At 40.8% G+C, this 15,077-nt stretch overlaps 1 protein-coding gene across 3 annotated transcripts in view; it reads left to right on the top strand.

Annotated features, from left to right (window-relative positions):
- Positions 1-15,077, top strand: part of RPS6KB1 (ribosomal protein S6 kinase B1) — a 71,933-nt gene that overhangs the window by 48,292 nt on the left and 8,564 nt on the right. For all 3 annotated transcript variants that reach the window (XM_074320399.1, XM_074320396.1, XM_074320397.1), the window contains exon 16: positions 199-242. In XM_074320399.1, coding sequence (XP_074176500.1) covers positions 199-242 — 44 coding nt within the window. The remainder of the gene's footprint in view (positions 1-198; positions 243-15,077) is intronic.

Genomic DNA, 15,077 nt, shown 5'->3' with positions numbered 1-15,077 from the left:
CACACCACCGGTATTAGATCTGTTTCTCACTGTGGAGTAAGATAACTGGGTTTTTAAAATTCATAAGTCTCCATGAATTTGGCTAGTGTAAGTCTTCCCAACAAATTAGGTCTGTGGGTCAGTAAGGCAGTCTTAGTCCATTTGGGCTTCAATACTATAGACTCGGTGGCTTAAAAAGAACAAATTTATTTCTTACAGTTCAGGAGCCTGGGAAGTCAACGCGCCAGCAGATTCGGTGTCTGGTGAGTACTTGCTTCCTAGTTCATAGACAAATGTAGTTTTGCTGTGTCCTCATATGGTGGAAGAGTAGAGGGAGCTCTTTGGAATATCTATAAAGATACTATCAGTCGTCTCATTCATGAAGGCACTACCCTCATGACCTACCCCTACTTCCTAATACCATCATATTGTAGGTTAGGATTTCAACCTGTGAATTTTGTGGGGGACACAAACATTTGGTCTATAGCAAAGGCTGCGGGCCAACTGAAGTGAACTTTTCAAGGAGATTTATTTGTATATAATCTACCATTCTAACTGCAACATGGGTGTTTTACTTTAAACATTAAAATGTGTGAGAATTCAGGAAACAAAAAAGAGACTCAATCTCACATAATCCAGCTACAGTTGCAATAGAGCCTCAGTATGTTTTAGTACATTGATAATTTTGGCATATTTGGTATATTTGTAAATTTAGTATATTTACACACCTTAATGTAATGTTTAAATTCTCATTTTAATGTATTCATAACACATTGAAGGTATATTAGTACATATTGAAAGTTTATTAGTGCACTTAGAACTGCATTCCATTCAAATAACTTGACTGAAAGTAACGTTTGAAGAAGTAAAGAGTACTGAATTGATGATAAGATTTGAGACTTACCTGATAAGTTTTCTTTCCACTGGCATCTAGAATGTTGGAAATGGACACTTTAATTTAAAAAAGGATTTGCTGTATAGTTACTAGATGTCAAGAATTGTATGAGAATTTGGAGAGATATACATTAAAAAAGACACAGTCCCCATCCCACAGTGAAATAGTGGTGAGACAGGTCTCCAAACAAATAATTATGTCCGAGTAAACACTATAATTGAAAGTTGTGTGAGATGCAATGGAAAAGCAAGAAGTGGGAGCATTTAACTGTTTCAGGCAAGAAATGCTTCATTGAATTTGTGGTATTTGAGATGAATCTTGAAGAATAAGATGAAATTTGTCAAGACACAAGCAGTAATAGGACATTCCAGATAGAAACAACATTATGTGTAAAGTTGTGGTATTGAAATTCCATGGCCCTTTGAAGGACTTCATGTTTGTTTCTGAAAGAGGAGGGTGCATATGAGGGACTAGTAAAAGAAAGTAGGGGCTAGAATATGAAATAATTTTTTGGGTCTCATGTAGGAATTTATTCTATAGTTTAATAGTCAAAGGGAAGCTATTGAGTTTTAAGCAGCAGAGTTATATGACCAGATTTGTATTTTCCAGAAAATGTACATGCTGATAGCTTACAGCAATGCAAGCTCAGTTAGGAGACTATTACAAGTACTTGAGGTAAGAGATGAAAAAATCTTCAACACCTCAGTGAAATGGGATTCAAGAAGAAGAATGGGATTGGAGAGATTATAAAGAGATAGAATCAGTAGGATTAAGTCTGGTAGATTGTTGCAGTTATGCCCCCTTCTTGAGCCAGTTTTCCAAACCTACCTATATCCATACACTTGGGTAGTCCTCTCCCTGAAACTCACGTGACTTTCATATGTGAGTCAGGTGACTCTCGTATGACTTGCTTTGGCCATTGGGATAAAAGCAATTGTAATTTAGCAGAGGCTTGAAAAATGTTTGCACACTGGGACTTGCCCTCTTATTGCTGGTAACCCTTCTGGCACCATGTAATCAAATCAGGACTGGCCTCCTAGAAGATGAGGAGCTACTTGGAGAGAGGCCCCAGCTGTCCCAACCATCTCAGCGTTCCAATTGAGGCCTCAAACATATGTGTGAGGCCATCCTAGACCATCCAGTTTCAGCTGAGGTGTTTCAGACCAGGAGAATCAACTAAACCCACAGAATCACAGGAAATAATATTTTGTTTTTAAGTCTCCAGATTTGGAGCAGTTTGTTTCATAACAAAAGTTAACTCTAAATGACCAAGCAGATGTGGAGTGGGTAAGAGGAAGTCTAAGATGAATCTCCATTTTATACCTTGGGATGGATAAATCAATATTGGAAAACTATAAATATTACTACAAGTAAATTGGTGGCATTACCAAAGACAATAGGGAATATTAATATATATATACAATTTAAAAAATATTTTTACTAAAATACACAATATTATATTAGTTTAGGTATGCGCAATAGTTATTCAATATTTATATACCTAAAGAATGATCACCGTGATAAGTCCAGCAACCATCTGACACTGTACTACACTATCACAATATTATTTACTATATTTCTTATGCTGTACATTACATTGCCTTGACTTGTTTTATATATGGAAATTTGAACCTCTTATTCCCCCTCACCTTCCCCTCCCCTTCTTCAATTACATCTGACATTCAATATTATATTAATTTAAATGTACAGCATAGTGGTTAGACATTTATATAATTTAAGTAGTGATCCCCCTGACTAGTCTAGTACCCATGTGGCACTATACATAGTTGTTATCTTGTTATTGACTATAATCCCTATGCTGTACTTTACATCCCCATGACTATTTTGTAACTACCAATTTGTACTTCTTAATCCCTTCACCTTTTTCACCCTGCCCTCCAAATCCCCTCCCGTCCATCACCCCAATAAATGTAGTGCCCATCTAGTAACACCATACATAGTTATCATAATATTATTGACTATATTCCTTATGCTGTACCCTAAATCCCATGACTAATTTGTAACAACCAATTTATACTTCTTAATTCCTTCCCCTTTTTCACCGCCGTGTGACCCTCCTCCTGTCTGGCAACCATCAAAATGTTCTCTGTATCTATGAGTTTGTTTCTCCTTTTTTTTTTAAAGATTTTATTGGGGAAGGGGAACAGGACTTTATTGGTGAAGAGTGTGTACTTCCAGGATTTTTTTCCAAGTCAAGTTGTTGTCCTTTCAGTCTTAGTTGTGGAGGTCGCAGCTCAGCTCCAGGTCCAGTTGCCAGTTGCTAGTTGCAGGGGGCGCAACCCACCATCCCCTGTGGGAGTTGAACCGGCAACCTTGTGGTTGAGAGGACACGTTCCAACCAACTGAGCCATCCGGGAGCTCAGCAGCAGCTCAGTTCAAGGTGCCATGTTCAACCTTAGTTGCTGGGGGCGGAGCCCGCCATCCCTTGTGGGACTCGAGGAGTTGAACCGACAACCTTGTGGTTGAGAGCCCACTGGCCCATGTGGGAATCGAACTGGCAGCCTTCGGAGTTAGGAGAATGGAGCTCTAACCACCTGAGCCACCAGGCTGGCCCCTTGAGCATTCTTATAACCATTATTTTGAACCCTGGTAGGTTGCTAGCCTCGATTTGCTTAGTTCTTTTTCAGGGGATTTCTCCTAATTTTTTATTTGGGATGTATTTCTTTATTTCCTAATTTTGGATGCCTCTCTATTTCTTTCTATGCATCAGGTAGATCTGCTACATCCCTCAGTCTTGGCCAGATGGCCTTATGTATTAGGTGACCTGTGGGGCCCAGTGGCACAGTCTCCCTGGTGACCTGCACCGGGTGCTCCAGGAGTTTCCATTCTGTGGGTTTTGTGTGCCTTCCTGTTATAGATGAGCCTTGGTTGCTATTGGCACATCAATAGGTGGGACTGACGACCCTCAGGCTGATTGGCTGTGGGGTTTTTCCACATCCACAGCTTATGGGCTGCTGTCAGGGGCCTTACCCCACTGAGTGGGATATGCTCCATCAGACTCTGGTGCCTGTTGAAACCACCCTTTGTGTGTGCCGCTTGTAGGACTAATTGGGTGGTGCTCTGCTGTGGTCTGAAGCCAGACTCCAAGTATGTTAGTTCTGGGGCCTCTTGTGAGGGGCTCTGGTGCAGGCCCAGGTCACTCACTGCCTGTGACCCGCCGGGGACTACCTGATAAGAGCTACAAAGTGATCTGTAGTTTTTTGCTGCCTGTGCTAACCCTGGAGGTGCGTGGAAGAGGCCACACTGTGAACCAAGGATGTCTGCCACCAGTACCAGGCCTGGGGTAGCTCCACAAAATGCCAGGACACCCCAAGACCTGCTGCCCCCTGTCAGCTCCCTTAAGGTTCAGTCACTGATAAAGCCTCGTGCAGTATGCAAGTTGGGTGAGGCAGGGTCTCAGGGAGTCACTAGAATGGGAAGAATTGTGATACCAGGTTAATGTAGATTCTGGTTTGGTGTCAGTCTGACCCTGAAGTGACTCAGCAAAAGTCTTAGAGCACATTGAGTCCAGTTGCTGCCCACCTGGGGTCTGTTGGACTCTGATAGTTTTTCAAGAAAGAGTGCAATGCAGATGGGCCTGGTCACTCTTGGAGAAAGTGCCTCTGGCGTTAGGGGATTTGGGTGGGATAGGGTCTCAGTAAGTCTGCAGGGCAGAGTTGAGGAGCTCACCAGACAAATCAGATTCAGATTTGGCCATAAGAGTAGGGGAGCATTCTGTAACTACAAAATTGTACTGCTTGATCCCTGCAGCTGTTTCACCCTGGAGTCCAAGACCCCTCCAGTCCATCACCCCAATAAATGTAGTGCCCATCTAGTAACACCATACATAGTTATCATAATATTATTGACTATATTCCTTATGCTGTACCCTAAATCCCATGACTGATTTGTAACAACCAATTTATACTTCTTAATCCCTTCCCCTTTTTCACCACCGTGTGACCCTCCTCCTGTCTGGCAACCATCAAAATGTTCTCTGTATCTATGAGTTTGTTTCTGTTTTTTTTTTTTTTTTTAAAGATTTTATTGGGGAGGGGGAACAGGACTTTATTGGTGAAGAGTGTGTACTTCCAGGATTTTTTTCCAAGTCAAGTTGTTGTCCTTTCAATCTTAGTTGTGGAGGGTGCAGCTCAGCTTCAAGTTGTTGTCCTTTCAGTCTTAGTTGTGGAGGTCGCAGCTCAGCTCCAGGTCCAGTTGCCAGTTGCTAGTTGCAGGGGGCGCAACCCACCATCCCCTGTGGGAGTTGAACTGGCAACCTTGTGGTTGAGAGGACACGTTCCAACCAACTGAGCCATCCGGGAGCTCAGCAGCAGCTCAGTTCAAGGTGCCGTGTTCAGTCTTAGTTGCTGGGGGCGGAGCCCACCATCCCTTGTGGGACTCGAGGAGTTGAACTGACAACCTTGTGGTTGAGAGCCCACTGGCCCATGTGGTAATCAAACCGGCAGCCTTCGGAGTTAGGAGCATGGAGCTTCAACCGCCTGAGCCACCGGGCCGGCCCCTTGTTTCTGTTTTATTTGTTTGTTTATTTTGCTGTTTAGATTCCACTTATAAGTGAAATCACATTGCATCTGTCTTTCTCTATTGGACATACTCCACTCAGTACATTATCTTCCAGGTCCACCCATGTCCCCTCAGATGACAGGAACCCATTCCCTTCCATGGTGGGCTTTATTCCATTGTATGTATGTATCACCTATTCTTTATCCACTCATTCATTGACAGACACCCAGTCTGCCTCCACATCTTGGCCACTGTTAAACAATGTTGCAATGAACATGTGGATGCACACATACCTTTGAAGTAGCGTTTTGGATTTTTTTGGATAAATACCCAGAAAAGGGATTACTAGGTCCTTTGTCTCTTGTTATAGTCTTTATTTTAAAGTCTATTTTGTCTGGTATAAGTATTGCTATCCAGCTTATTGCTTTCCATTTTCATGAAATATCTTTTTCCATCCTTTTACTTTCACTCTGTGTGTGTGTCTTTCAATCTGAAGTGAGACTCTTGTTGGCAGCATATGTAAGGGTCTATCCATTCAGCCCTCCTATGTCTTTTGATTGGAGCATTTAATCTATTTACATTTAAAGTAATTATTGATAGACATGTAATTATTACCATTGTATTATTCATATTTTTGATTTTTTATTTCATCTTAAAGAAGTCACTCTAAACTTCCTTGTAATACTTGTTTGATGTTGGAGAAATCCTTTAGCTTTTTCTTGTCTGTCCTTCAATTTTAAATGATAGCTTTGCTGGGTAGAGTACTACTCTTGGTTGTAGAGCCTTGCTTTTCATTACTTTGAATATTTTTGTGCCAATCCCTTCTGGTTTGCAAAGTTTCTGTTGAGAAATCAGCTGTCAGTCTTAGGGGAGCTCCTTTGTAGATAACTAAATGCTTTTCTCTTTCTGCTTTTAAGATTCTTTCTTTGTCTTTATTTTTTTTTCATTATTAATAAAAAATGTATTTGTTAATTCACTTCAACAAGGCAAAGCAGAATCACTGAAAAAAATCTCTGAAATACTCCCCACCCCCCTTTTTTTTCTCATATGTTCTTGTTCTCTCTTCAGGTTTCTTTAGTCCACTCTAAAAATGTATATAACAAAATTAATTTACTCTGCTGAGAAAAAGGCACTACATCATGAGATATTTACATTGAGCATTTTAGCTCAGTGAGACTGCATGAAAAAGTTACAAAGGGCCTCAGCAGAGATGGGCTTTAAATTTTTCATTTCAGGATGCTGTCTGCTTTGGTGGGAGTAGGACAAATTATATTTAACCAGTTTATCCCCGGGATGTTTTAGTATTCCTTTTGGATTGGCATTTCCCAGCAGCTGCCCTAAAGACCTGGAGTTCCTGCAGCTGTTCAGGGCAGACATTGCTAATGGATCACAGCAGTCCTTCCTGCAGAGCCTAGATGGGACTCCAACTTCCATGCCACGTCATGCCAGGCAATCACTTCCAGTTATGGATACTATTGGCCAACCTTGGGCTGGGTGGATGCTGTGATTTCTTTTTTGTTTTTTTTGTTTGTTTGTTTGTTTTTTATTAGTTTCAGGTACACAAGACAAAGTAATACTTAGACGTTTATCATTTATATCCCTCACACTGTGTGAACCCCCTCCCCTCTTTCTTTGTCTTTAAACTTTGACATTTTAATTATGATGTGTCTTGGTGTGGGCTTCTTTGGGTTCATCTTGTTTGGGACTCTCTGTGCTGTCTGGGCTTATATATTTATGTCCTTCACCGGGTTAAGGAAGTTTGCTGTCATTATGTCTTCAAATAGATTTTCAGTTTTTTGCTCTCTTTCTCTTTTTCTTCTGGTACCCCTATTATGTGGGTGTTGGTATGCTTAATATCCCAGAGGCTCCTTAAACTATCCTCATTTTGGGAGATTCTTTTTTCTATTTGCTGTTCTGTTTGGGTGTTTTCAGCGACCTTAGTTTCTAAATGGCTTATTGAGCCTCTGCTTCATCTAATCTACTGTTGATTCCCTCTAAAGTATTCTTCAGTTCAGTTATTGTATTATGTGTTTCTGACTGGTTCTTTGTTATGTTTTCTATCGCCATTTTTATGTTTCCTGTCTCTTTCTTGAATTCTTTCTGAGTTCATTGAGCATCCTTATAACCAGTGTTTTAAACTCTGCGTCTGGTAGATTGCTTTTCTCCATTTGGTTTAGTTCTGTTTCTGGACCTTTGTACTGCTACTTTTTTGGAACACGTTTCTTTGTCTCCCCATTTTGGCTGCCTCCTTGTGTTTGTTTCTATATATTAGGTAAGGCTATTTTGTCTCCCGATCTTAGTAGAGTGACCTTATGTAGTAGGCGTGCTGTGGGGCTCAGTGCCACAGTCTTCCTGGTCACTTGAATCAAGTACTCTAGGTGTATCCCTTGTGGGTGTGTGTGTGTGTGCTGTCCTGTTGTAGTTGAGCCTTGGTTGCTATTTGCACATCAGTGAGAGGGATTAATCCGTGAGCTGATTGATTCTGAGGACTGTCCGTGACTACAGTGGAGGAGTTATTTTGTAGGGGCTGACTCTACAGAGCGTGATTCACTTTAGCAGGGCTCTAGTGCCTGTTCAGTGTGCTATTTGTGTGGTTCGTCCCCAGAGGCAGCTGGGTTATGCTCTGGCTGGGTCCAAAGCTGGCCACCGGGCATGCCAGTCCCAGAGCCTCCTAGGAGGGTCCTCACTGCAGCCAAGTTCAGCCGCAGCCTGTGCCCTGCCCAGGGCTACCTGGCATGAGCCACAAAGCAATCCACAGATGGTTGCCACTTGTGTCGGGCTTGGAGGTGCCTTGAGAGGCCAAGCCATCAACCGATGTCAGCTGTTACTAGTGCTTGGCTTAGGACTGCTCAGCCAGAGGTACGGGACATGCCAAAGCCAGATGCTGCTTGTTTGAGTTTTGTGAACCTTTGAGAGATTTTAGGAAAGTCTCTAACATGAGCATGAGCTAACATGAACTGTTTATGTGGAAAAGCCACTGGAAGTGGCATGAATGGGCCCATAAGTTGGGTGGGGTGGGGTCTCAGGCCAAATGAATAGTATTAGTCAGGTTGATGGGGAATCAGATATGGCAGCTGCCTGCATCTGCACCCTGGGATAGGGGAGGGCTCAACAAAGAAACAATGGCATCTGCCAGCTCCTCCATCTAGGAGAAAGCTGCCCCTCCAGGTCTTGCCCTGAAGCCAGACAAGTCAGTTCCTCTCTATATGTTCCTGGTGCCTTTTGAGCTGCTGCCCCAGCACTGGAGCTCAGAATATGGGTCCATCAGTGAGTAAGTCTTTGCATGGGCCCTGTAAGAGAATCTCCTGGAACTGCAGTTGCCCTCTCTCTTTCAGCCACAATCTCCGCTCGTTTTCACAGCCAGAAATTATGAGAACTTCTCTCCACTGCACTGGGCTGGGGAGCTTAGTGTGGGGCTATGACCCCTTGCTTCTCTGGAGAGGACCACTGCAGTCGAAATATCCCTTCTGATTTTTAATGGTCACATGCAGATGTGGGACTGGCTTGTTTTGCATCTCCATTCCTTCTACCAGTCTTGAGGTGTCTTCTTCCGTATGTCCTTAGTTGTAGGATTTTGGTATAGCTAGACTTCAGGTGATTCTCAATTGATGGTTGTTCTGTAGTTTAGTTGTAATTTTGATGTGGTCATGACAGGAGGTAAGCACAAAGATCTTTTTTTTTTTTTTTTAAAGATTTTATTGGGGAAGGGGAACAGGACTTTATTGGGGAACAGTGTGTACTTCCAGGACTTTTTTCCAAGTCAAGTTGCTGTCTTTTCAATTTTAGTTGTGGAGGGTGCTGTTCAGCTTCAAGTTGTCCTTTCAGTCTTAGTTGTGGAGGGCACAGGTCAGCGCCAGGTCCAGTTGCCATTTCTAGTTGCAGGAGGCGCAACCCACCATCCCTTACGGGAATCAAACCGGCAACCTTGTGGTTGAGAGGACACACTCCAACCAACTGAGCCATCTGGGAGCTCAGCGGCAGCTCAGCTCACAGTGCCATGTTCAATCTTAGTTGCAGGGGGTGCTGCCCACCATCCCTTGTAGGACTCGAGGACTAGAACTGGCAACCTTGTGGTTGAGAGTCCGCGCTCCAACCAACTGAGCCATCCAGGAGGCAGCATCGCTCAAGGTGCAGTGTTCAATCTTAGTTGCAGGGGGCGCTGCCCATCATCCCTTGCGGGAAGTGAGATCTCTCTGGGGAATATATTTTTTAAAGACCAATTTGGTGAGATAACAAGTTAAGTTTTGGAACTACTAAGTCTTAGGAGTTCTTGGCACGTAGAGATGAAGACACCCAATTGAGAGTTTGATATAAAGATCTGTAGATAGAAAATTTGGAGTAAAAGCTGTGGCTTTGAATGACATTACCCATTTCTCTCTTACCAGTTTTCGGAGCTGTGTTGTAGATTCCTTGGTATTTTATACTTAGATAATGTTGTCTCCAAATAGAGACAGTCTCTTCCTTTCAAATATGTATGCCTTTTATTTCTTTCTTTATTGTGTTGGCTAGAACTGCCAGTAACATGCTGACTAGGCATGATGAGAGTAGACATCTTTACCTTGTTCCTTATGGTAGGGGCATTGTCTTTCACTATTAAGCTATAGTTTTTTCATTTGTAGATGTCATTTTTCAAGTTTGGTAAGTTCTCTTCTTTTCCTAGTTTTATACTGAGGTTTCTTTTTTCTTATCATTAATAGATATTGAATTTTTAAAAATGCTTTTTCTGCCTTTATTGAGAAATCATGCAGTTTTATCTGTTAATATGGTGAATTATGTCAATTAATCTTTAAATGTTGAACCTGCCTTGTATTTCCAGGATAAACCCCGTTGGGTTGTAATGTATAATCTTTTTTATATGCTGCTTTTGATATACTAATATTTTGTGGTAGATTTTTTCACTTACGTTTATGGAAGATATTGCTTTTCTTCTCCTGTCTTTATCTGGCTTTGGTAACAGGGTCATGCTAGCCTGAATCAGAGATGTTTCCTTCTTTTCTATTTTCAGAAAAGATTGTATGGAATTAGTATTACTTTTTACTCTATGATCTGGTAGAATGTTTTGGTGAAGCCATCTGGCCTAGAATTTTCTTTGGGGAAAGGTTTTAAACTGCAATTTTAATTTTTAAATAGATTATTCAGATGATATATTTCTTTCTGAGTGAGCTTTGAATAGTTTGTGCCTATGAATGGATTGGCATAAAGTTGTTTGTATACTCCTTTATTATCTTTTAAATATCTATAATGTCTGTGACGATGTTACCTCTTTCATTCCTGATTTTGGTAATTTTTGTCGTTTTTTCCCTTGGTCAGGATGGTTATAAGTTTATAGGTTTTATTGATATTTTTCAATAAAATTTGGTTTTACTTACCTTGGTTTTATTTCTTTTACTCTATTATTTTTCTGTGTTTAATCTTATTGATTTCTCCTCTTTATTATTTCCTTTTTGTGTTTGTTTTGGATTTAATTTGCTCTTCTTTATCTGGTTTTTAAAGGTGAAAGTTTAGATCATTGATTTGAGATCTTTATTTTTTTCTAACGTAAGCATATAATTTTATACATTTCCCTCTAAGCACTGCTTTGATTGATTCTCACAAATTTTGATATGTTGTATTTTTATTTTAACTCAGTTCAAAATATTTTACAATTCCCTGTGACTTCTTAGACCCATAGATTATTTAGATGGGTTGTTTAACTTCCAAATATTTGTGACTTTTTCAGATATCTATTATTGGTTTCTCACTTGATTGTGATGTATTCAGAAAACATAATTTTTATGACTTCAATTATTTAAAATTTGTATTATGACTTAGAATATCATATGTTTTGATAAATGTTCCAGGTGCACTTGAAAAGAGTGTTTGCTGTTTGGGTAGAGTGTTCTAGAAATGTTTTACTAGGTCAAGTTGGTTAATAGTGTTGTTCAGGTCTTCCCAGTCTTTGCTGATTTTCTCTCTACTTGTTCTATCCATTGCTGAGAGAAGTATTGAAGTCTCCAAGTATAATTATAAATTTGTCTATTAAGCTTTTCAGTTCTCTCAGTCTTTGCTTCATGGGGGCAGATGCTGCTGTACATGGGACCCTTTTAAATTTCACCCTGTGTACCTCTTCTTTTGGCCGTTCACCTGTATCTTTTACAATATCCTTTATAAGAAACCAGTTAATGTAAGTAAATGTTTCACTGAGTTTGATGACCCATTCTAGCAAATTATCAAACTTCAAGGGGTGGTTATGGGAATCTCTGACTTTGTAGCCAACTCAGACAAAAAAGTGTGCATACTCTGGGGACCTGTTACTTGTGACAGATACTTGATTGAGGACAATCTTGTGGGACTGAGCCCTCAAGTCTGTTGACACTAACTACCTGGAGTTGAATTAAATTATAGGTCACCCAATTAGTGTCTAGAGAGTTGGAAAATTAGTTGGTGTGATGGAAAAACCCCACACACTTGGTGTCAGAAGACAATTTTCCTTTAGTTGATGTCAGAGAAATGGGATTTGCTAAAATGGTGCTTGGCTCAAGGAAACACGTGGTTTGTGAAAAGATGAAAGGGTGGTGGATGAGGAAAGTCTGATCCCTGGATGGCTACTTAGTCACCCGCGGTATGAAACTGCAGTTGCACTTCAATCAGTTACTAAAGGTAACAATTATTAATGGAATTTAGAAATCGTGGTAGACCCTATTCCTGAGGAATTGGCTTACTAGATATGTGAGGAAATGCAAATTAGTGCTGCAAAATCAAACAACAGTCTGAGAAGCTGTTTGGTGTCAGCTTCTCAATATGGGTCTTACTCAAACCAAGATCATTAAAGTAATTGATAAGAAAATGGGGGAGAGACAAAGGGAAGAGTCAAGGAAGGGACTTGTCTCAGCAGAGTGGAAGTCTTTAGGTGGTTATTGAGAAATGGGATGAATGTGGTGGACATTGATGGTGTTGAAACAAAGATGTTTATACAGAACTATCAAAGTTGAGTGGACCAATGGGACCCTTTGGTAGTCTCCCAACGTTAAAAGGCCCCAAACAAGTCTGCTCCATTTACCCCAGCTTGGGGTAATTTAAAAAGCCAAAAGGCACAGATTATGAAGAGAAACCCTAACTAGAATTGCCTCGGGTGATGGTTAGGTAGATTAATCAAGGTAAAGATTTACCAAGGTGCCAGGTTCATCTGGCCCAGCCCCCGAGGCTATATGCCCTTGTGTGGGTAAAATGGTCCAGGGCAGAAAAAATTCTGGGACTCCTTTACAACAGAGCCCCCTGCACTATGGTATGGAAACCCATTTATGAAGCCGTAACTTGGACTATAATCAGATTGAGGAAATGTAGAAATGTAAGAGTTGAAGATTATAGAAATTGGAATGTTTACATAGACTTGATATAAGAAATTGTGTCTCCTTTATCTTAAAGTTTTATGGGAATGAATATTAGTCTGACTGGGGAATGCTTCCCTTAGCTAGTATTGTAAAACCAGAACCTATTGATAAAGTCCTAACGGAGGCTATAGCTAGGAATGTAAGGATTGATAGGTGTTAAGGTTAAAATTTAGAGGCAAATTGGTATGTGTGAACAGGCTTTATGTCAAGTGGTTGCATCTCTTTTACCTGATTGTATTATGGCGATGAACATTAGATCTGACTGGGGAACATTTCACTTATGTAGTATTGTAAAACACAAGGCATGTAAATCTGCCCTTCAAGCAATATTAATTGGACATGCTAAATGGGAACCAATAAGTTTGCCTGAGTCCAAACAGTATAGAGTAGAAGCTGGAGTGCTTATGTGGACAAATTCCTTGTGCAGTAGCTGTATGTGGAGCACAGACTGGGGCTTATCTCAAAAGCCTGTGAGCATCTCCTAGCATGGACGACTGGGACTTTGGTCTAGAGAATTCCCACTTGAGGGGCAATTACTAGCTTGCTGTTCAGGCATTAATTAAAACTGCCCCTATTCACCTGAAACTAATGGGGGGAAAAAGAAATTAAAAACAAAAAACTGTCCGTATTACTCAAGGACATAACATAATCTTGACACCTGAAATGCTGTCTTGGATGACATCGGGAAAGCACTGTTGGGGAGGGCAGTGCCTAGAAGAGTAATAAAATGGAAAAGGTTTATACAGGGTCATGCTACCTGTGGAATGAAAATATGATGTACATACAAGCAGGGAGCCTCTTTTCCCCTAGGACTGACTTTGAAGCTGTGTGAGGACCTGCCAGATTCTGTCATTACTTGAACAGTGCCCTGTAAACAGCTCTCAACTGACCAACAAAGAGCTGCTTGATTTATGGATGGTGGTTGTAAGGTAATTGGATGACATTCTGTGTAAAAGGCCACCACACTGATCAAAGAAGGTAAAAATAAATCAGTGAGGTGGGCTGAATTACATGCTATTTTCTTAGCATTGATGGAAGAATTGAATAATGATGAAAGCCTTTATATTTTGTGTTTTACTAACTCATGGATGATGGACAATGAAGAACAATGGAAACCTGGCCTATTACAGAGATGCCCATATGAGACACAGCTCTGTGGAAATGACTTTGGAAATTTGAGGGGTACCTTAAGGTAGGACATGTTGATATCCATTGGAAGAACCCCTTTCCTTTCCTAGATATTTTGAATATTATTTTGTGATACTTTGGGGCCTATTAAAATTCTTTGAAGATTGATTTTTGTTGTTGTTTTCAGCAGTCAATCTTCCTGATTGGATTGAGACTGAAAGGTCTATCTTGCCTTTTTTCCCCTATGGGTTTCAATGTCAGGACAGTTTTCAAAGCCTGTGCTGTGTTGCTTTAGGTCTGTCCTACATCCATGCTACTTAGGGGTTAGTCTCAGACTTGTGCATTGCTTTATATTGTTGTTCAGTTGTCAAGGATTTTGCTGTGCTGCTTTGGGGTGTTCTGTGTATGTATAGCTCAGAAATGAGCTCTGGGGGTATTCTGGTTTGTATATGAAACTAGGAAAACTAGTTCTCCAGCTCTCTCCTCTGGGGTTTTGCTTAACTTCCTGCCTTTATCCTATAGCTAGGATGGTGGAGTTTCTCTAGGAGTTTTAGTTGCCTGTGTCATAGCAAGAGAGAAAGAGAGAAGAAAAAAGTGGGGATTTCTCCTCCACAACTCTTTGAATCCCGGGGACCCGTTTTCTTAGTTCCTCTGTCTACAAAAGTGGGGTTTCTCTAGGAGATTTAGCTGCCAGTGCTAACACTGCCACAGCTTCACTGGGCACCCACCCTCAAGTAACACACACACACACACACACACACACACACACACACACACACACAAATTGACTCCTGTATGGACCCCTTCTCCAAGTTAGACTTTTCTCTCTAATATTGCCTTTGTTTACTTTTCCAAGTGCTCAGATAATTGCATTTTGCTTTTCATCCAAAGTGTTTAATTATAATCAGCAGTAAAGACAGTCTTTAGTGGACTGTTCCTTGGCTGGCACTGGAATCTCTAAACACTTATTTCTTAAATTAGCTATTTAATGTCTGTCTCTTCCACTCTACTCAATGTCAGCAACGACTATTTTGGTTTTGTTTATTACTGTATCCCCATGCCTAATACAGTTCTTGGCGTATACTAAGTAGCCAGTAAATATTTATTGAATAAATGAATGAATGGATACTTTTCAGACCTCATCTTACTTGACATTTTACAGCATTCTACACTATGGCTTGTTC

The sequence above is a fragment of the Rhinolophus sinicus genome, linkage group LG15 (genome assembly GCF_036562045.2).
Source record: "Rhinolophus sinicus isolate RSC01 linkage group LG15, ASM3656204v1, whole genome shotgun sequence".
Taxonomy (NCBI): domain Eukaryota; kingdom Metazoa; phylum Chordata; class Mammalia; order Chiroptera; family Rhinolophidae; genus Rhinolophus; species Rhinolophus sinicus.
Note: the sequence above shows the minus strand (reverse complement) of the source record. Positions and strands in the feature narration are given on the sequence as shown.